This window comes from Pseudophryne corroboree, chromosome 1, assembly GCF_028390025.1.
Source record: "Pseudophryne corroboree isolate aPseCor3 chromosome 1, aPseCor3.hap2, whole genome shotgun sequence".
NCBI lineage: Eukaryota > Metazoa > Chordata > Amphibia > Anura > Myobatrachidae > Pseudophryne > Pseudophryne corroboree.
Window position 1 is genome coordinate 305,298,593 of NC_086444.1, and position 22,158 is coordinate 305,320,750.

Consider the following 22,158-nt stretch of genomic DNA (forward strand, 5'->3'; position numbering starts at 1 on the left):
TTCATGGGGAGGCCTGGAGCTGCAGCTCCACCTGCCCCATTGTTAATCTAGCCCTGCACACACTATACAATTATCAGGCAGATAATCTGCCAGATCTGGCTGGTGGGAATCAAAATCTGGTAATGGATGAGAGCAAATGCCAATCAACCATTTACTCCCAAACACTGGAAAATGACCAATTTGCTGAACGACAAGTTTTGTCCAAATCATGGATATAACCAATTTGTATGAATGACAGTTTTTCAGTGTTTGGGAGCAAATGGTCGATTGTCTTTTGCTCTCATCCATTACCAGATTTTCATTCCAACCTTCCAGATCTGGCAGATGATTATCTGCCAGGTAATATTATAGTGTATGCCCAGCTTAAGTATACAGCATTTGCATAGTCTGCTGTGTAATAGTCTAAACCTAGCTGGGTTATGTTATAGTCATTAGCCAAACAGCCAAGGTAAGTGGCTGCTTGTTAACATTCCCACAGTGGCTGCTAAGGTCTGCAGCTGCGGGGTGGGGGTGCTGTTGGGCTGACCGTTCAGCAGTGATCGGCAGTACAGCAGGCACAGAGGCGAGGGAACCAGGAAGCAGAGGGTCCGTGAGGGTCCTCTGACAGTGGCAGCTGCATTTTTATTTTATATTTTTAACAATTATTTACATATTAGGGTACACTGACTGTTACTAAAACAATTTTTATTTTTACGTTTGTAAGTATTTCCATCATAAGCCTATAGTTACCTTTAGGGAATTATATATTTTATCTATTGTGTTTATATTTAGAATTACATATTTTTATAAATACCATTTTTCACTTTTGATATAGTAGATTTGGAGGATACTGGATGTAGGTTGATCTGGAGGATAGTGGATTATAGGTGCTGTTTCTGTCTCCTAAAAATACATTTTTGTTTTGTTACCATTTTCTTTTAATGTTTTTTTTTTTTTAGGAGAGATTTAGGCCAAATTCATATCGCAATCAGCAGCTATCTCCTGCTGATCTTTCAGTCCCAATATGACTCTCCATCTCTACAAGTAGCATGGGGACTTCATTTCATCAAGCTCCGAAAACCCAAAGTTTTTCAATAGCGTTAGTTCCCGGAATATTTATCTCGATTTCAACTCTGTCCCAAAACTATGCCTGCAGCAAATCCCATGAATTCAGTGGCCATGTCTGCAAATGTGAGAGTCACTAATAATGTCTGAATTATTAATTGTAGCCAACATGATATTCACATCAATCACCCTGCATGTTGTAGTTCACCAATGGCAGAAAATCAACACAGCAAGAAACTTGTTTCAATAAAAACCCTGAATAGACATAGAAACCCTTGAACACCCGATCAGCGTGTGAGGACACAATCATATCAATCTACAGTAAGTTCAACACAGTACTAAAATATCTCCTTTCTCTATGAACACATTTCAAATGTTTACAAACTCAATAAATGCATTCAAACTTACCAATTTCCAGTAGGCCTATATCACAGAGACGTTCACTTAAATGGAAAAGCACATGGGGTTGTAACCAGAAGCTGACAGATCTGTGTGCAGAGAGTTACTGTGGAAACCTAAACTAATCGTCATCAGAAGGCTCATTCCAATGATTGGCTCACTGGTGTGTAACCAGAAGCTCCACTAGCTGGATGTGTCTGCAGAGAGGGTTACTAGGGAAACAAAAGCTAAACGTCATCGGAAGGCTCCCAAACTGAACATGAGCAGTGCAGTCTATTATAATAAACTGTAGTGTAGTGAACTGATCTGATCTGTGTGTTAACCATACCTCCCAACATGACCCTCTCCAGGAGGGACACAATGCTCTGCTCCTGGACTTCCCTCTTAATTTATGATTGCCATCACCTGTGATGAAACACCGTTCTTATCCAGTAACCAGTTCAACACAGGTGCTGGCAATCATAGATTAAGAGAAAAGTCCAGAAGCAGAGCATTTTGTCCCTCCTGGAGAGGGTCATGTTGGGAGGTATGGCGTTAACTATTTAATAACATCATAGTTTTAAATCAGTTGTGCAAGTAAGGTGGCAGTGGCTGGCATGGTGAACCGTTAAATTAGTATCCAGGGGTATGCCATACCCCCTGGTTGTGATAAATTCGACCAAAATTGTTTTATGATAATAAAATACATTGCAGGGATGTATCAATCATCGCTTGCAGGGATAGAACTTGCAAGAAAGCTCTGTGCCTGAGAATCCTCTCACCAAACTTCTCATGGACTTCTCAGGCAGAGAAGTCTGTGCAGGAGAATGGTAACCGGTGGGAAGCCCAGATAACGTCTCAAGATATTTGTTTCCTTTTTTTCTTTTAGTAAATTCAGGCAGATCGCATTACCCATTACAAATATGGGAAATACAATCTGGTTATTAAAAAATGCATAATTAAGGGCTTGGAGGAGAATTTTGAGAATTATTCTCCAACTGTCCTTTAGTACATTAAGGTGATACTAAAATAATGTGAAAAGGATGTGAAAACACCCTTTATCACATTATTTCAGTAAAAATAATATTGATAAATATGCCCGATAGAGAGAAAACTGTGATATCACACTTTCATATACTTTATTTCTTTCTGCATATATACCCACATATGCATATGAACACCTGTACATACCTGGTATCGGGTGGTCTTCAGTATGCCGCCGGCCGGGATCCCGACCGCCGGCATGCCGACACATATTCTCCCTCTTGTATACCTCCCAACATGACCATCTCCAGGAGGGACAGAATGCTCTGCTCCTGGACTTCCCTCTCAATTTATGAATGCCATCACCTGTGGTAAAACACCTTCCTTATCCATTTACCAGTCCAAAACAGGTGCTGGCAATCACAAATTAAGAGAAAAGTCCAGAAGCAGAGCATTGTGCCTCCTGGAGAGGGTCATGTTGGGAGGTATGCTCTTGGGGGTCCACGACCCCCATGGAGGGAGAATAAATAACTGTGCCCGCAAGGGGCTCATTAGCGCTCGCCCAGCTGTCGGTATTCCGGAGGTCGGGATCCCGGCGCCAGTATGCAGGCCCCCGGGGTCCCAGCCACCGGCCACTCATACTACACCCCTGGTATCATGGCTGTTTCTAGGGCCGGGTGAGCCATGCAAACACATGGAATACTGCTGAATATGTCCTACCCAAAATGGCCCCAGCCTTAGAGAAGATAGATGCTAGTAGCGAGGCAACACCCTTTGCAGCAAGATCACACCCCTTTGTGCACACACCTTCAGCGCATTTTTTACCGGTTGCACTGAGAGCCAAATTGTCTAGAAATGACTCTGTTTGGTATTCATAGGCCCCCATTTATCAACCGAGTTTCCTGGCAGGAAACTCGTTTTCCGTGCTAATTAGGGTCGTGTTCTATTTATGATTGCTTGATAGCGCTGTAAATAAACAGCGCTATCATATTAGCGTCCATCCATTAATGTTGTATGTAGGTGTATATTTATCAACGAGCGCTATTTCTGTAATAGCACTCGCCTACCTTAATCAGATTCGTCTCCTCATCCTAGCTGTTAAAACACAGCTGCGGCGGTATTTATCCAGCGATGCACCCTGGCTTCCAGGTTTCTATGGAAACTGAGGGGTGGAGAAGAGGCAGCACAGCCCCGCCCCCTTGTAGCTAGGGGCACCGGAGAAAAAGAGCACTCGTCAGTGCTGTTTGGCCTTGAAAAACAGCGCTGACGGGTGTTTTTACGTTACCGCTCGCCAGCGACAGCTTCAATGCTGAATACAAGTAAAAAAGAGCGGCGTGAGCTAACATAGGACTTAGTAACTGAGTGGGTTTTCATATTTTTGTTGTTTAAAGTAAAAACTCACTTCCGGGGTGGCTTTGTGATGTCTTTATCATGACTATGAAATTGTAATGTAATATGTGCACTGTATGCAAGCCTTATAAGTACAGTGGTAGTGCCGGCGCCTCCCTGCATTGTATATCTCTGCTGAGCGGGTATCCCAGCCCTGACTACATACAGACAAAACAGCAACATACCTCCCAACATATAGGCAGCACAGGACAAGTCTAAGGAGCCTGCTTCATATATATATATATATATATAATATATATATATATATAAAACCTATAATGTTATCTTTGTAGCCAGTGTCGACCTGGGGTATGAAGGGCCCACCGGGGTAATGTAGTGACAGGGGTCCATGCTTAGGGGTATGGCCATCCCCCACAGAGGCTTGGCTAACTATTAGAGATTGTATGATTTGGGCCCCTTTATAAATAAATATTACCCCTTTATAAATAATAATACCAAACTGAGTGAGGTTATAAATTTGGAGGGAGATGCTGAGTCTCTTCAGAACGACTTATTTAAACTGGAAGCATGGGCAGCAATACAGACAAGTGTAAGGTAATGCACTTTGATAGCAAGAACAAAAATACCACCTACATACTAAATGTGTTAAAATTATTGGATTATGTACTGGAAAAAGACTTAGGTGTTCACATAGATTACAAATTTAGCAGCAAGGTATTAGCATGCATAAAGCGGGGAATTGATGCAAGGGATGAGAGTGTTATACTTCCATTATATAAATCACTAGTGAGGCCACATCTTGAATACTGTGCACAATTTTGGGCACCATATTACAAAAAGGATATCCTGGAACTCAGGGACGTGCGGTGAGCTATATGGCTCAGGAGGCACTGGCTAGCACCAGAGCCAGATTTATACACAATATATTAGTCAAAGAGAACTAGAAAAGGTTCATAGGTGGGCGCGCAAACTGATTAAGGGGATGGAAACGCTGGAATACAAGGAAAGGCTTGCTAGGCTAGGCATGTTTACACTGGAAAAGAGGAGATTAAGAGGGGACATGATTAACATTTACAACTATATATGGGGACAATACACAGAGCTTGCGGAGGATCGTTTTTTTATAAGATCGACACAGAGGACACGTGGACATCCGCTTAGGTTAGAGGAGATTTCACACACAGAGGCGAAAAGGTTTATTCACAGTAAGGACAATACGTGTTTTGAGAATAGTGATGGCAGACTCGGTCAATACTTTTAAGAATGGGCTAGATAAATTCCTAATGGATAAGGATATATAGGGTTATGGTGGGTAGATCAAGCACTATAGTTAACAAAAGAGGAATAAACACAACGGCCGACATTCACAACAGATAAAATTAGTCCTAAAAATAATACAGCGTAGGAGACCAGAAATAGGTTGAACTCGATGGACAAATTGTCTTTTTTTTTAACCTCAGAAACTATGTTACTATGTTATATAGTAAATACTGCTAGTGCATGCGTGATAATGTAGCAGATAAATAACAGCAATGCACTGTAGTGAATACACCATAGTCCTGTGCAGTATAATATAATTTATGTATAATGTATAATTCAAGTGCACAGTCTAAAACCTGATCCCCAGAGGACAGTGAGGTAAACGGATCAGAAGGCACTGGCTAGTACCACAGCCAGATTTACACGCAATATATGTGCCCAAGGGTACATGTGGACATTATACACAGGTACAGCAGTATATACTGCTGAAAATTTGGGTCCCGATTCAGGTTGCATTGCAAATTCTGCTAAGTAGCAGAATTTGCAATCCATGTAAACACATGCTGGGGGCCACCCATAGCAGGGCAAGGCCACCCAGCATGCTGACCACTGCCTCCCCCCTTGATGATGCAGAAATTGCGATCGCATCACAATTTCTACTTCATCATAGAATTATGGTTGCCTCCTGCCGGCGCAGCTTTGCTGCTCCCGCAGGAGGCCCGTCACCATCTTTTTGATGGCGGTAGCTGCATGGGACGTCACGCAGCCACCACGATCACGCCCACACCACGTCCCCCATTTTCATGCTCCGTCTAGGAAAAGGAGCATTCACGCCCCCCTGCCCCGCGAATGCCTCTACCTGACAGGATGAGGTGGCCCCCAGCAGAAAATGCGGGTGCATGCGCAGGATGGGCGCCGCGCATGCTCCCACTTCCTTTTTGTAATTTTTGCGGTTGAGTCGTTTATTGCAATTCAACCTGAATCAGCCCCTTGGTGAGGTTTGATCAGAGATGTGCGAAAAAGATAGACAGGTGAGGCACTGCCCCACTGCACGTCACTTGTAGAGGAGAGGGTGGGGCCTCAGGCAGTGGGGCCTACCAGAGGTTTCCTCTGTACCCCTATGGGCAAGTCTGACCCTGTTTGTAGCTTTTGTCATATGTGTTTGTATTTATGTTTGGGATAGCTAATAAAAAATATGAATGGTTTGTTAATACGTATATAACCTTACAGTGGAGTGGATGATTGGCATGTTTATTTAGCGATTAACACGTAATGGTGGCTACTTGAAGCAGAGGTCAAATATATACTTGGTTATAATAGAACCTGGTAAAACAAAGGAGTCTTATGGTTAGCTCCCACGGGCTCCTAGTTGGGACGCATCTTGCATAACATCTGGGATTCCTTTTCAGAAGACTGGATTAAGGCTTCAGGGACACGATGCACTTAATTGTGCAACAATTAAGTGCATAATGGGCCTGATTCATGTCCCTACACTACAGAGACACATGCCGCAACGTACCGATGTTTGGTACTTCGCACATGTGCTGGATCCATATTGCGCATGTGCAGTACTGCGGTCTGCTGCGTTGATTGCAGTACGGCATTAGACGGTGAGTGATTGACAATCTGATGCCATTCGGGGTCAGTGGTGGTCTCCGTGTCTCAGATTCGAGGCGTGTCGCTGCCGTTATAGAGGTGGGATGAGGCCAGGCTCTGTTAGAGGACAGAGATTTCCGGGCCTCTTGGTAGGACCTGTGACAGCCAGCTTGCACGACCCCATGGGTCAAGCAGCCAGCCGATGGTGTCGCAGATGATTTGATGCTGCATCCTACAATGCAGCTTGGGTCACTAGTACAAGCAGGAGAAGTGACACCTCCTGCTGCATTAACATATAAGTCCTATCGCTGCTGCTTCCATGTAACCAGCACTGATAGTAACTCCATCCACATCTGAATCAGGCCCGATGTCTTCATTTATGTGAAAGTTAAAAATAGATGATATATGTTAAAGAGGCGTGTATCAAATGCAATAATAGGCAAATAGTCATTAGTCGAATTATTCATATCAGTCTATACCCATGTACAGTTTTTGCTAATATATGCCAAGATTGCTTTACAATAGATGAAATCTCTACACACCTAGCACAACATAACACAGACCAATGTACATATATACAAGACAGGTGTAGAGCTGGTATACTATACCATACATAACTAAGGATTATGGGGCATATTTATGAACATTATTTTTACTAAAAAAAAATATAAAAAGGGTGTTTTCACACCCTTTTCACATTATTTTAGTATCACTCAAATGTATTAAAGAGCTTTTGGAGCAGTTTTTGTGAAAAACTGCTTCAAACCCTTTAATTGGCTTTTTTTTCTTTTAGTAATAGTGATCAGATCGCATTCCCCATACTTATAACAGGAAATGCGATCTGGACAAATTTACAAAAAAGAAAAATTGACAAAAACCACAATGAGGCCTGTGATAATTACGCCAGCTTCAGTTGGTGTAATCACAGGGATCACTGCAAAATCCCTACTTCTGCACAGCTTTCTCAGCCTCTGGCAGAGAAAGCTGTGCGGGGACCGGGCTCTGGTGATCAGCTCTGTGTGTCCGATGGATCACACAGGCTGATCACAGTAAAGTAAAAATAAAAAATAAAAAAGTTTACAAAAAAAAAACATACTTACCAGTGCCAGGAGCTGGCGATCAGTGCTCCGGTGCAGGTTGCCGGTCAACGAGTACTCCAGTGCGCTGCGGTGACCCCCGGTGCATTAAAGTGATGCTGCAAAACAGCAGCTCACTTTACAGCACTGGTGGTCACAGCGGCGCTCAGGATCCGATAACCAGCTCTGCAGGAGCACCAATCACTGGCTCCTGGACCAATCCGCCCCTGTATGGAGCCCAGAGATGAGAGGGGCCAAATTTCCTATCACAGTTACATGTGTTATATACAAGGGCGTACTTACCATAGGTGCAGGGAGTGCAGCAGCTATTGGGCCCAGAGCAGAGACGGGTCACCTTCCCTGTCACAGTTACCTGTGTTATATACAAGGGTGTACCTACCATAGGTGCAGGGAGTGCAGCAGCTATTGGGCCCAGAGCAGAGACGGGTCACCTTCCCTGTCACAGTTACTTGTGCTATATGCATTTAAGGGGCCCTTACACACTTTTGCCTTGGGGGCTGCAATATATCTAGGTGTATCTAGGTATGCCCCAGGACATTGTAATGTGGTATAAAAGGAAATGTAGGACATTATAATGTTATCTACTATGAACAAGGGCATTGTAATGTGGCACAATATGAAGTGGAGGCACATAATGTACATTGGGGGCACTGTAATGTGGCATAATGAGAATAGTGTTGCATAATGTGTACTGGCAGCCCTCTGTGACATAATGTGAACTAGAGTACTAATATGTACATAACATTAACTAGGGCACTACTATGGCTCAGAACATGAACTAGGGCACTTTTATGGGGCATCAAATTAACAATACTATGGAGAGGTGTCCCTCTAGAAGCATTGTGACAGGAGCCCCTTCAGAATGTTGCTATGGGGCCCACAACGTTCTGACTATGCTCCTGGTAGGAGGTGTACACACCCACATGGCTCTTGCCCCACTCCACACTGTACACAGCTCCTTCGCATCTCACAGTAGGCCCTTGAATATTTTCAGCTCCAGGCTCATGTGGCCCTTAATCTTGCCCTGACTAGTGCATGTACAGACTAGGAGAGTAGCAGGGGCACACTAATACATATACAGACTAGGAGGGGGGGGGGGGGGGGGCATACTAATGTGTATATATATATATATATATATATATATATATATATATATAGATAGATAGATAGATAGATAGATAGATAGATAGATAATTAGATATAGATATATAGATAATTAGATATAGATATATAGATAGATCGCTAACCAGAAATTCGTCAGCACTCGGCAGACTGGTCATGTAGTTTGACAGATCCCCTAATAATTTAAAAAAATACATATTTTTTTAAATAAAGGCATCTTTTAAACTACATGACCAGTCTGCTGAGTGCCTTTCGAATTTCTGGTTAGCTGTGTGGAGCGTGTAAGCTCACGGAAGGCACCGCAGCAAGGTATTCATCTCTCCTACATTGAGTGCCGGACATTCGGGTAACTAAATATATATATATACACTGCTCAAAAAAATAAAGGGAACACTAAAATAACACATCCTAGATCTGAATGAATTAAATATTCTTATTAAATACTTTGTTCTATACATAGTTGAATGTGCTGACAACAAAATCACACAAAAATGATCAATGGAAATCAAATGTATTAACCCATGGAGGTCTGGATTTGGAGTCACCCTCAAAATTAAAGTGGAAAAACACACTACAGGCTGATCCAACTTTGATGTAATGTCCTTAAAACAAGTCAAAATGAGGCTCAGTAGTGTGTGTGGCCTCCACGTGCCTTTATGACCTCCCTACAACGCCTGGGCATGCTCCTGATGAGGTGGCGGATGGTCTCCTATGGGATCTCCTCCCAGGACTAAAGCATCCGCCAACTCCTGGACAGTCTGTGGTGCAATGTGGCGTTGGTGGATGGAGCGAGACATGATGTCCCAGATGTGCTCAATTGGATTCAGGTCTGGGGAACGGGCGGGCCAGTCCATAGCATCAACGCCTTCGTCTTGCAGGAACTGCTGACACACTCCAGCCACATGAGGTCTAGCATTGTCTTGCATTAGGAGGAACCCAGGGCCAACCGCACCAGCATATGGTCTCACAAGGGGTCTGAGGATCTCATCTCGGTACCTAATGGCAGTCAGGCTACCTCTGGTGAGCACATGGAGGGCTGTGCAGCCCCCCAAAGAAATGCCACCCCACACCATTACTGACCCACTGCCAGGCTGGAGGATGTTGCAGGAAGCAGAACGTTCTCCTTGGCGTCTCCAGACTCTGTCACATGTGCTCAGTGAGAACCTGCTTTCATCTGTGAAGAGCACAGGGCACCAGTGGCGAATTTGCCAATCTTGGTGTTCTCTGGCAAATTCCAAACGTCCTGCACGGTGTTGGGCTGTAAGCACAACCCCCACCTATGGACGTCGGGCCCTCATACCACCCTCATGGAGTCTGTTTCTTATCGTTTGAGTAGACACATGCACATTTGTGGCTTGCTGGAGGTCATTTTGCAGGGCTCTGGCAGTGCTCCTCCTGTTCCTCCTTGCACAAAGGCGAAGGTAGCGGTCTTGCTGCTGGGTTGTTGCCCTCCTCCATGTCTCCTGATGTACTGGTCTGTCTCCTGGTAGCGCCTCCATGCTCTGGACACTACGCTGACAGACACAGCAAACCTTCTTGCCATAGCTCGCATTGATGTGCCATCCTGGATGAGCTGCACTACCTGAGCCACTTGTGTGGGTTGTAGACTCCGTCTCATGCTACCACTAGAGTGAAAGCACCGCCAGTTTTCAAAAGTGACCAAAACATCAGCCGGAAAGCATAGGAGCTTAGAAGTGGTCTGTGGTCACCACCTGCAGAACAACTCCTTTATTGGGGGTGTCTTGCTAATTGCCTATAATTTCCACCTGTTGTCTATTCCATTTGCACAACAGCATGTGAAATTGATTGTCAATCAGTGTTGCTTCCTAAGTGGACAGTTTGATTTCACAGAAGTGTGATTGACTTGGAGCAGTTACATTGTGTTGTTTAAGTGTTCCCTTTATTTTTTTGAGCAGTGTATATATATATATATATATATATATACACAAAGTAGGAGGGGAGGAGGAGCCACTAATGCACATACAGACTAGGAAAGGAGGGAGGCATACTGATGCATAATACATACTAATGCATATACTGACTAGGGGGAGGCACATACAGACTAAGCATGGTGGAACTGTGGAAGTCTTTTGAGACAGAGAGCGAGAGCTTCTGCAGCCGGGGCTGAGGCAAGTGAGAACAGCTGTTTGTGTGTAATGGGCCAGCACTAGCATCTCCCTCTCCCCATCGATGTGTGTCAGGGGCACTATGGGCATTGTGTGTAAGGGGCACTACTGTGAGCATTGTGTGTAGGCAGCACTACTCTGGGCATTATGTGTAAGCAACATTCCTGTGGGCATTATGGGCTGGTTGTAATGACGTCCGAGATAGGCGCCCATGTAGGATGCTGGCCAAACTCAGACTTTTTGAAAGGTGCAATCACTTACAAGGCAAAACCATACCTTGTAAGTGATGACCCCTTTAAAAAAACATCTGAGTTCAGCCAGCATCCCAAACGGCCACCGAACTCGGGCATCATTACATTTGGCACTATGTGTAAGAGGCACTACTACTGTTGGCATTATGTATATGGGACACTACTGCTGTAGGCATTATGTGCACAAGAGGCACTACTGTGTGGCCTAATGTGTATAAGGAGTACTACTGTCTGAAGTAATATGAATAATGGGCCCTATTGTGTGTCGTAACATGAATAAGGGAAACTGATGTAGTGTAATGTGAATCAGGGGCACTACATGCAGTGTAATGTGAATAAGACTGTGCTTCTGTGTAACATAATTTGAATTGTCCACACCCCTTCCTTGGGAAACCCCCCACTTTTTTTTGTGGTGCGTTCCTCTGGCATGTGGTGTCATTTTTTATAAGGTATGGGAGGGAAGGCACAAATGTACACTTTGCATGGAGGCGCCAAACACCCTAGCACTGGCCCTGTATGTAACCTCAACAATATATCTGGAAGGGTCATTATAGACAAGCTGTCTTTCAAGAAGAATGTTGAAAATGAAAAGAATAAAAAAAATAAAAATAAAATAAAATAATAATAATAATAATAATAATAATAATAATAATAATAATAATAATAATAATAAATAACTGCCTCACCTGCCATAGACTTTTTACTCCAGAGTTTTGACTGTAATAATGATAAGAATAATACAAAGAAGATATATATATATATTTTTTTATAAACATTCGTTTTTTATTGGAAATTTTTCACAGAAATCGGGGGAACAGAAAAAAAAATAGGGATAACATTGGGGGGTCAGGAGCAGGTACCAGAAACATGGTATAACAGAGTTGGTACAATATACATTAGTTTACAGTATACTTCTAAAAGATCACAAATACAAAAGCATAAGGACATAAAAAACGTGAGAAAATTAAGGGAGTTAAGAAAGATGGAGCGCTGACAAATCAGTTGGCGAGGCGGCTACAATTGAATGATCTAGACCAGCTTCATATAAGGACCAGCTAGTCCATTTCATACCAAGAAGATATTTCTAACATATTCTTTGTATTTTTCGTATACTTTGTACAGTGAAAACTCTGGCGCAGGGCCAGCTCCAGGCCTACAAGCACCCTGAGCGAGAAAATGTAAAAGCGCCTCCCAACCCCTATGCGCGCTCCAGGAAAAGTGGGCGTGGCCTCTGGGAAAGTGGGTGTAGTCTCATACCTTCATATTATCAGACTATAAATAAATATATTTTCACACACCCTCTACGCACACAATTAGCAGCCTTACACATAATAGCCACAGTAGTGTTCCTTACATACAATGTCTCCAGTATAGTGTCAGATACACATAATCTGCAGTGCCAGATAGACATGATATGCCCCCCAGCAGTGCCAGCTACTCGACATGCTCCGCAGCAGTGCCAGCTACACATGACATGCCCGCAGCAGTGCCAGCTACACATGATAGTGTTCACTTTTTAGGGCAGGGTGCAGATCACAGGGAGGGCCCATTTTTAAGTTAGGAGGGCAAAATGATGTACATACTGTAATGCTTGGTGCTCCCCCACCTACACGGCAAAGCATGGACAGTGCGCGCCGAAGGCGCGCAGCAAAACTTTAGGGGCATTGCTTCGTGCGGAAGGTGCGTGGCCACATAATAGTGGCAATTCGCTTTACACCACACAGTACCAGTAGTGCAGCTAATACACTTTGCGCCAGGCAGAGCACTGAGACACATTGCCTAGCCACAGACGCCTAGCGGGAACACTACATGATATGCCCCCCAGCAGTGCCAGCTACACGTGACATGCCCCCCCAGTAGTGCCAGCTACACGTGACATTCCCCCCAGCAGTGCCAGCTACACGTGACATGCCCCCCAGCAGTGCCAGATACATAAATGGCCACACAGTGCCAGATATGTCCCCACAGTTCCAGATACATAAATGCCCCCACAGTGCAGAAATGCCCCTACAGTGCCAGATACATAAGTGCCCCCACAGTGCCAGATATTCCCCCACAGTGCAGATATGCCCCCACAGTGCCAGATACATAAATGCCCCACAGTGCAGATATGCCCCCACAGTGCCAGATACATAAATGCCCCCAAAGTGCCAGATATGCCCCCACAGTGCCAGATACATAAATGCCCCCAAAGTGCCTGATATGCTCCCACAGTGCCAGATATGCCCCCACAGTGCCAGATATGCCCCCACACTGTCAAATATGCCCCCACACTGCCAGATACATAAATGCCCCCAAAGTGCCAGATATGCACCCACAGTGCCAGATATGCCCCCACACTGCCAGATACATAAATGCCCCCAAAGTGCCAGATATGCCCCCACAATGCCAGATATGCCCCCACAGTGCCAGATAAATGTCCCCACGGTGCAGATATGCCCCCAGTGCCAGATACATAAATGCCCCCTAAGTGCCAGATATGCCCCCAAAGTGCCAGATATGCCCCCAAAGTTCCAGATATGCCCCCACAGTGCCAGATATGCCCCCACAGTGCCAGATATGCCCCCACAGTGCCAGACAAATAAATGCCCCCACAATGCCATATATATAAATGCCCCCACGGTGCAGATATGCCCCAAACAGTGCCAGATAAATAAATTCCCCCACAGTGCAGATATGACCCCAAAGTGCCAGATATGCCCCCACAGTGCCAGACAAATAAATGCCCCCACAATGCCATATATATAAATGCCCCCACGGTGCAGATATGCCCCAAACAGTGCCAGATAAATAAATTCCCCCACAGTGCCCGATCCATAAATGCCGCCGTCACCTCACCTGCGGCGCTGGGATGGGGAGAGCTGCTGAAGCTGAGCCCACGGGCGCCGCGTGGACTCTTCTAAATCAGCTCTGTGCGCGCTGCGCGGCGCCGGCGTCTGACGGCAGACGCCGGCGCCGCACAGCAGCACACAACAGATCAGTTAAGGGCGGCCGGGTATCGCTGCAGGCTGGGCTGGCTCCAGGCAGGAATATGGCGGCGCCAGCGCGCGGCGCCCATTAAGGGTGGCGCCCTGCGCGGCCGCTCCATTCGAACATCCCTGGAGCCGGCCCTGCTCTGGCGCAAATGTTAGTATGACAGGAAAGGCTCTGCCTCATAACACTGCATGCCACTGCAATACATAGAGCATTCTAAATACATGCAAACAATACAGAGCATAATAGTGACATAAATACAATATAGAAAGCTTTTTTTTTATTATTCTTTTATTTATAAATTGCTTTTATTTATAAATTACATACACTAGATGGCGCCATTATACCAGTAACAGTAACAATTATGCTGACACTCTGCTGTCATGGAAATGGAAAAAGGTGTTATTTTCCTTATACAGTGGCTTAATATGGCTCCAGCGTTTTACTGTGTTGCTTATAATGAACTACTAATTTAATTGCACATGTATCTTTTTCATTCATAATTTACAATATATTTTTACATATTACAGATTAAACACTTATCTCAAACAACTAGTAATTTACACAGAGTCACAAAACAGCAGGTTTTGTGATGTTGTACCCACACGTATTAGAGTGGGGTAAGATGAGCCAATTTTTTACTTTATGTTTTGTCCCCTAGGCAAGGAAAAACTAGACAGAAGTAAAATGAAAATATTTACCTTTATTTCAGGATGTCTCCCGAAATGGCAAGAATGAATCTATGACAAAGGGCTGTGAAAATGAATTCTCGAAAAAAGTGGTCTTGTCTCTCATTTTACCCCCGAATAGGGGTAAAACGATCCGAGTCAATGGGTTAATAGAGCCATCAAGTTTAAACATGAGCATATTTAAAAAAAAATATTTTTTACTTATGCCTTTTCCTTTTCCAAATAGTCTTATTTATTTTCTTAAAGGTAACTTTAAACAATATAAAACTAACCAAATAAAGTTTATCATTCAACAGTGAAACAATTTTTGTACATCTGTATAAGCCTTGGAAAGCGATAAAGTAGAGAGAGATAAAGTACCAGCCTGTCCCACCACCTATTTGGCATTTCAACAACTATTCAACATTCCACCCATCAATGCTGCAGGGAAATATGAAGAGTTGCTCCCTCCTTGCTATTCCTTCATCCTTTTGAGGTTGAGATACTGTAGCTTCAGCAAATCACTTTGGGGGAGATTTATCAAAACTTGGAATGAGATAAAGTATTAATCAATCAGCCATATCCCCCTTGTAGGTAAAATGCAACATAATTTTACTTAAATACAAAAGTAGGTTTCTCTTTGTCAGTGCTTTGCCAGATTCTTCTGAGAAATAATGCAGTCAGGGGCGTTGCAGTCTCTGTCCAGATCCCCTCCACTGTAGCTTGCAGTGCAATAGACTCTGAGCACTAGGGTCACTACTAGACCCCGGCGCTGTCCCAGAGTCTCTTGTGCATGTGTAGGTCTCCGAGAAAATAGTGAGGCGGACATTATCCCAGTGATTGGCCTACTGTGCTCCGTGCACAGTAGGCCATTTTCCTGGTGGTTTCAGCAGCACTGCTGCTGCCGACGCAGGACTCCGGATGGTGTGTATTGAAAAAATGGGTGTGCAGCGTGGGATCCCCCAGACCACTGGACACGAACAATAACATGTCATCTGCAAACAATGGAAATTTGAGATCAGCGAAACCAATGTACAGTATATTCCCTTGAAGCTCTGCAGGCTTCTCAGAGCAATGACCAGGGATCCAAAGCTAATGCAAACAATAGGGGTAACACGGGACAACCCTGCCACATGCCTTGTTGCACAGTAAAGGGAGATGAAATATAGCCATTGCTGGAGACCTGAGTCAATGGAGAAGAGTACAGAGCTTGCAATACAGAAACAAACTGGGAAGAGAAGGCAAATCTCACTAAGGTGTGGTAGAGATGATTCCAGGTGACCAATTTGAACGCCTTCTCGACATCCATTGAGATAATAGCCTTGGGGCAAGAATCAGTGCGAGAAGTGGATGACTGGATCACTGAAATGACCATGCAAATGTTTATTATAGAGTGGCGCCCCCAAATACTGTAAAACCAGTCTGGTTGGGATCTATAATAGAAGGTAAAATCTGCTTTACCCTGTCTGACAGAATTTTCATGAGAAGTTTATAATAAACCTCCAATAATAATATCGGCCTATACGAAGCTGGGTCCTTGGGGTCGCGGCCAGTCCTTGGGGTCGCGGCCAGGCTTCGGCTAAACCTTAATAATGGCAGAGTTTAAGTAGCAGGGAATGATATTGTCTGACAAAATTACATTAAAGACTGAAAGCAACAAGGGTCCCATGTCAGTACTGAGAAGTTTGAAAATCACCAGAGAACCTATTGGGTCCAGGAGCTTTCATGGGTTTCACTTTTCCAATGGCCTGTAGTACATCCTCAACGGAAATCGGAACTGTGAGCAGGGCTTGTTGTTCAGGGGATAATAAGGGTAAATGAGTAGTGGACCAAAAGTAATATTTTAGGGAGAAGTCTATAGTCGGGGGTGAATGAAGAGCGGCATAAAAAGAGCCCAAAAGATCAACAATATCTTTACCCTTCTGGATCCGAATACCATCATTGTTTTTCAAGAAGGGAATAGTGGAGGGAGTACTACGAGTGTGAATCAAGTTGGATAAGAGTTTCCCTGATTTATTCCTATGCTTATAAAACAAGGATCGTTTCCTAAAGTCATGTTTTGACGCCATTTAATCCAGAACACCACCAAAGTGGCATTTAGTTTTTGATATGCCTCCCTGGTGAGTGTGGTAGGGTAAGATTTAAAATCCTGAAAAGCCTGTGTTATATAAGATTGGGCCTGTCGATATAACCATGTAGAATCCTTACTATGTTGGGAGACATATGCCATAATTTCCCCACACAAGATGGACTTAGCCGTCTGCCAGTACAACACGGGCAAGTCAGCATGGTCTACACGTTGTTGTCCGCAAAGTCATGCCACTTGGCCACTAACATATTACGAAATTTCATAGAATTGGTCAGGTAGGATGGAAACCGCCATGGCTTATATGAACAACAGTCTGCCGCTGGGGCTATAGTAACCCAGATAAGAACTTGATCAGACAAAACAATGGGCTTTATAGCAGAATCAACCACTTTAGATAAAACGTGATAAGACATTAACTAGTAGTCCATACGGGACAAAGTGGCGTGAGCCGCAGACAAACAAGTAAATTATTTATCAGCAGGGTGGAAAACCCTCCAAACATCTACTAATTGGAGTGAGGAAGCCAACTGCGAGACCACTAATGAAGGAATTGGGCGTGGTTGGCGTGGCGGATGCTGCAGGTCCATATGAGTATGAGTATAAGCCACCAAGTTAAAATCACCTCCTATAAGAACATTGGCGTCACTATAAGGGAAGAGTTTCACTATGATACATTGCATAAAGCATCTAGAATATGTATTTGGGGCATAGAGATTGCATAAAACATATTTAGTATGTGCCAATATAGACTCAGAAATTTCAAATGACCCAAGGGGTCACTAACAGAGCAGGCAGCGTGACATGTGTTTCCTGAAACATAATCACGTCAAATCCTTACTTACAAATATATGTAAAGAGCTTAGTCTTCTCTTAGCAGGTGAGTGGATCCCACCCACATTCCACACACCAAATTTCAGAGGGGCCATACGCGCTAGTATGGAAAAAAATGTACATGGAGAAATTGCACAATAAAACCCACCAGCATTTCCCAGCTAAAGGAAGGGGGGGGGGGGATTTAGAGTATTAAACAAACAGTGATCATATGTGACCGCTAGTATTGGAGTCATCTGAGGGTAAACAAAAATGGTTATGTAGGACTTCCGGTATGATGAGCGCAGATTCATCTATGCCAAAAGGGAGGTCCCTTAGTAATAAACGAAGGCGGAACTACAGTAAGAGCTTAAGACTGGGTAGGAATGAAAAACAGAGTGCACCGGATGTATAGGACACTTCCAGTTTCCGGGAATTTTATGTTTTTCATGCATTCTGTGTGTTTTTATATGGCGTTTTTTGGAATTAGGTCAATTAAAATGTAAGACGCATACATATTGTAATTATGGAACTGATTTAAGAAATTGTTATAGATTTAAACAGCACTCAATTGTAAATGAGGTTGCTTCCTCCCAGTAATTAGGGGAGATAACTTGGTAGGTCGAAATACCCTGGAGGGAGACACCGATGTATATACCTTGATAAAGATCAGAGAACTGATCGAACAGAACATGTTGGATTGTGAAAGGGAGAAGCGGCAGACTGACCAGATGAGGAAAAGACGGAGTGCCCACTTTTGGAGCTAATACCTCCCTGGGGATTTTTGCAACATCATTACAGTATACTTATGTGCACCTTTAAACTCTGTAATCTGGTAGGAGGCCACCCTCATAGATTCTTTTTGGATGTAACATCTATGGAATACCATCTATATCCCTGCAAGGATATTTGTGATTGTGAATTGTTTTATTAAAATATTGTTGTTAAATTTTATATCTGTTCACTATTGTCCGTTGCTCTTTATTATTATTATCATTTATTTATATGGCGCCACATGGGTTCCGCAGCGCCCACTTACAGAGTAAACAAATAAGCAAAACGTGAAGACCGTGACTTACAGTTCAATACAATATAGGACAAGAAGAGGGTATATAAACATAGCTGTGTCAGTAAACAGCACTGAAATAAGTATCAGGGCGGCAGAAAACCGAAGGATTGGTTCCATCAAAGGGAGTATTGAAAAGAAGATCGGTTAAGTAAGAGACGTAAAAGCACATGAGAGAAGAGGACCCTGCTTGTGACAGATTACATTCTAAAAGGTAGGGGCACATATTCAGGGGTGACACAGATGGGTTAGAAAGTGAGCGTGGGCCACAGAAGGCTTAGCATGAGAGACAGCTGGGTTTGGTGAAGAAGTGGGTCTTGAGAGCCTGTTTGAAGTTTTGTAGAGAGGTGGAGAGTCTGAGGGGGAGAGGTAGAGAATTCCAGAAAAAGGGAGCAGTCTTTCACTTGGTAGCGGTCTCTATGCTTGTAAAAGCATTCCAGTGTGAATCTATGTGAATATGCTGCACTAGATTGCTCTCTTTGTATCTTTACATGCTTCACTGCCTGGATACATTTTTTCAAGTAATTGTGAAGACTCAAGCACATCTGGAGAGTTTCACCATTTAAAACATAAGTGAGACTTGTCTCTACATTGTTAATATATTAGGCACAGAGAGAGGGGCGCTCAATCCAAAAATGTTTTCGTATCTTGCATTGGGTGTGGATAACACCCTTGGGGTGTCCTTTTTTCAGCTGCATTTCATTCATTTGGGTGCAATTTCGGTGGGCGCTAATCTATTTGTTTATAGTAATCATAAGTGAGGCAGGGAAACGCATGAATCCTTGCATTAGGGGGAACGAGTGAGCGAGGAAGAAAAAACAAGGGAAAAAGGAAACTTACAAACCCAGGAAAAAAAGAGACCAGATTTCCTAGATATTAGCATAACATACATACAATAGAAGTAAAACACAAGAGAACTAAGGACCGAAAGCACTGCATTTAACAGTGAAACAACATTTTCCACATATTAAATTGCAAAACTACAACCTATCAGTAATAAGAGTAGAAAATATCTAGTGGTAAACTGGAACCAGCAAACTGCCACACAGAGCAAGCAAAGGGTGTGTGGGGGATGGGCGAGGAAAAAGAGGCAACTTCAACTTTACTAAACATGATTATAGAGCAAGTAGAAAGACATGGGGCCTAATTCAGACCTGATCATAGCAGCAAATTTACTAGCTAATGGGAAAAACCATGTGCACTATGGGGGGGGGAGGAAATCGAGGTGTAACATGTGCAGAGAGAGTTAGATTTGGGTGGGGTGTGTTCAAACTGATATCTAAATTGCAGTGTAAAAATAAAGCAGCCTGTATTTACCCTGCACAGAAACAATATAACCCACCCACATCTAACTCTCTCTGCACTTGTTATATCTGGCCCACCTGCGGTGCACATGGTTTTGCCCATTAGCTAACAAATTTGCTGCTGCGACCAGGTCTGAATTAGGCCCATGGTGTTAAATAAGCATACATAAACCCAAATCACATCAAGTAGAAAAATACTTATATAAAACAGTTATAATAGCGAATCAAAGGCATTCTGAAAGGTAAGGTATGGCATCACCACTCAGGTAATGAGATAAGTAACAATACCAAAACTGTGTAAATCAGTCACAAGCATCAGGATGGAAATGAGAAGAGGATGATGATGAGTCCTGGGCAGAGTACTCCTCCCACAGATATCCAAAGGCATTGTCTGGGTTGGAGAAATCCACATAGGAGTTATCCATGAAGAGCCTCAACCTGGCCGGAAACATGAATACAACGCGACGTCCAGATTTCACCAATTCAGCTCAAACCGGGGAGATGGCTTTGCGAGCCCTGGTGACTTCGGCAGAGTATTCCTGAAAGATTAGAAGTTTGTGACCTTCCCAGAACACAGGATGATGTTTCCTAGAAGCTAGCCACAGTGGATCATGGTGCAAACAATTTAGGAAATTTAGTGGAAAATGGTCACCTTTTTTAGTGAAAAAGGGCTGAACCTCCGTGGGTGTTACGGGTGGGGCCAATACGATGCATCCGTTCAGTGACCAGGTCCGAGCAAGAATCAAGCACATCAATCAAATTTAACAATGTAGTAGTTAAAAACGGAGTGATTCCACTTTAAGAGACTCGGAACGCTCCACAATATGGAAGTTATTTCTCCTTAACCAGTTCTCCAAATCATCAATCTTGTTCAGAACATGCAAATGCTTTTAGTTCAAGTCCTCATACTGTTGCTTAACCACTTGCCTGGCATGGTCGCATCAGATGCGACCATGCCTGAAAGTGCTTTATCTGACCTGGTTGCACAGGATGTGACCAGTCAGATAAACTATGTTAGCAGTGGCAGGGAAGGAAAACTTCCCTCCGCTGCTGCTGTCAGAGGGACCGGAAGGTCCCTCTGCCTTCCAGCCCCCAGTGTTGCCATGCTGCCGATCATTTCTGATCGGTCAGCATGGCAGGATCCCCATCCCCAGTGGCTGCAGACAATAGCAGCCGCTGGTAAGGGTAAATCATTGCCCCCAAACCACCTCCAGACCCCTAGCACCTGGCAGCTGCCCGGGCTCTAAAAACGAAAGTGCAATGGTCACAGTGTTACTGATGTTCAGATGTCTCGATGTTCCCGATCGATGTTTGAATGTTTGAAAGACAATATTTAAAAAAAAATAAAAAATACTTTTTTTTTTAACTAAAATAATTTTGGATACAGTTAAATGAATGTTCTTCACCTAATTCACTCATAAACCCCCTCCCCCCCCCCCCCCCCAACAAACTCTGAGCAGTTTTTTTGGAAAAAATAGTCACCTAATTCACTCATAAAAACCCCCCCCCCCCCCCCCCCCCCAACAAACTCTGAGCAGTTTTTTTGGGAAAAAAATAGTCAGTTAAGTGGTTAAGAGCAAAGACATGCTGGAAAGTCTCTCCCAATGTAACCTCTGTGGACTGCACCCTGTGAGAGAGCTGGCGGATATTGGCATTAGTTTCCTGCAGGGCTTGTTTGAATGAGTCAGATGCTACAGCATGAGTGGGGCCATTGTGAATTTAAAAGCTTGCACTATATCAGCATAAGTGGCCAGGGGAGGAGAGGAATGGTCGTGGAGCTCACTAGAAGTCTCAGCCAGAGGAGAGGAGGGGTTGGAGACAGTGGGGGATTCTGGAGTAGAAGCCATCTTGGACATGCGGCTCAGCTGTTCATGGTGGTGGCGCTGTTGTTTGATTGCCATGGAGAAGGTAAGAAACCTCTCCATACACTCCAGGGAGGTCCCCCCTTCTAGCGGTGCTGGCAATCCGGCTGTTGGAACTCATTACTGGGCGGTAGCGTGAGAAGAATCTGCGGCATCAGAAAAGCAGTTCTAGGTTGCT

General features: G+C 43.9%; 1 protein-coding gene across 2 annotated transcripts in view; it reads right to left on the reverse strand.

Annotated features, from left to right (window-relative positions):
• MORN3 (MORN repeat containing 3) overlaps positions 1-2,712 on the reverse strand; it is a 107,628-nt gene extending 104,916 nt beyond the window's left edge. The window contains exon 1 of one of the 2 annotated variants that reach the window (XM_063964442.1): positions 2,614-2,712. In XM_063964442.1, coding sequence (XP_063820512.1) covers positions 2,614-2,677 — 64 coding nt within the window. In that variant the 5' untranslated portion in view covers positions 2,678-2,712. Of the gene's footprint in view, positions 1-1,452; positions 1,688-2,613 lie in introns of those variants that run through there. The other variant, XM_063964443.1, reaches the window with a different exon arrangement.
• Between the last annotated feature and the right edge of the window lie 19,446 nt (positions 2,713-22,158).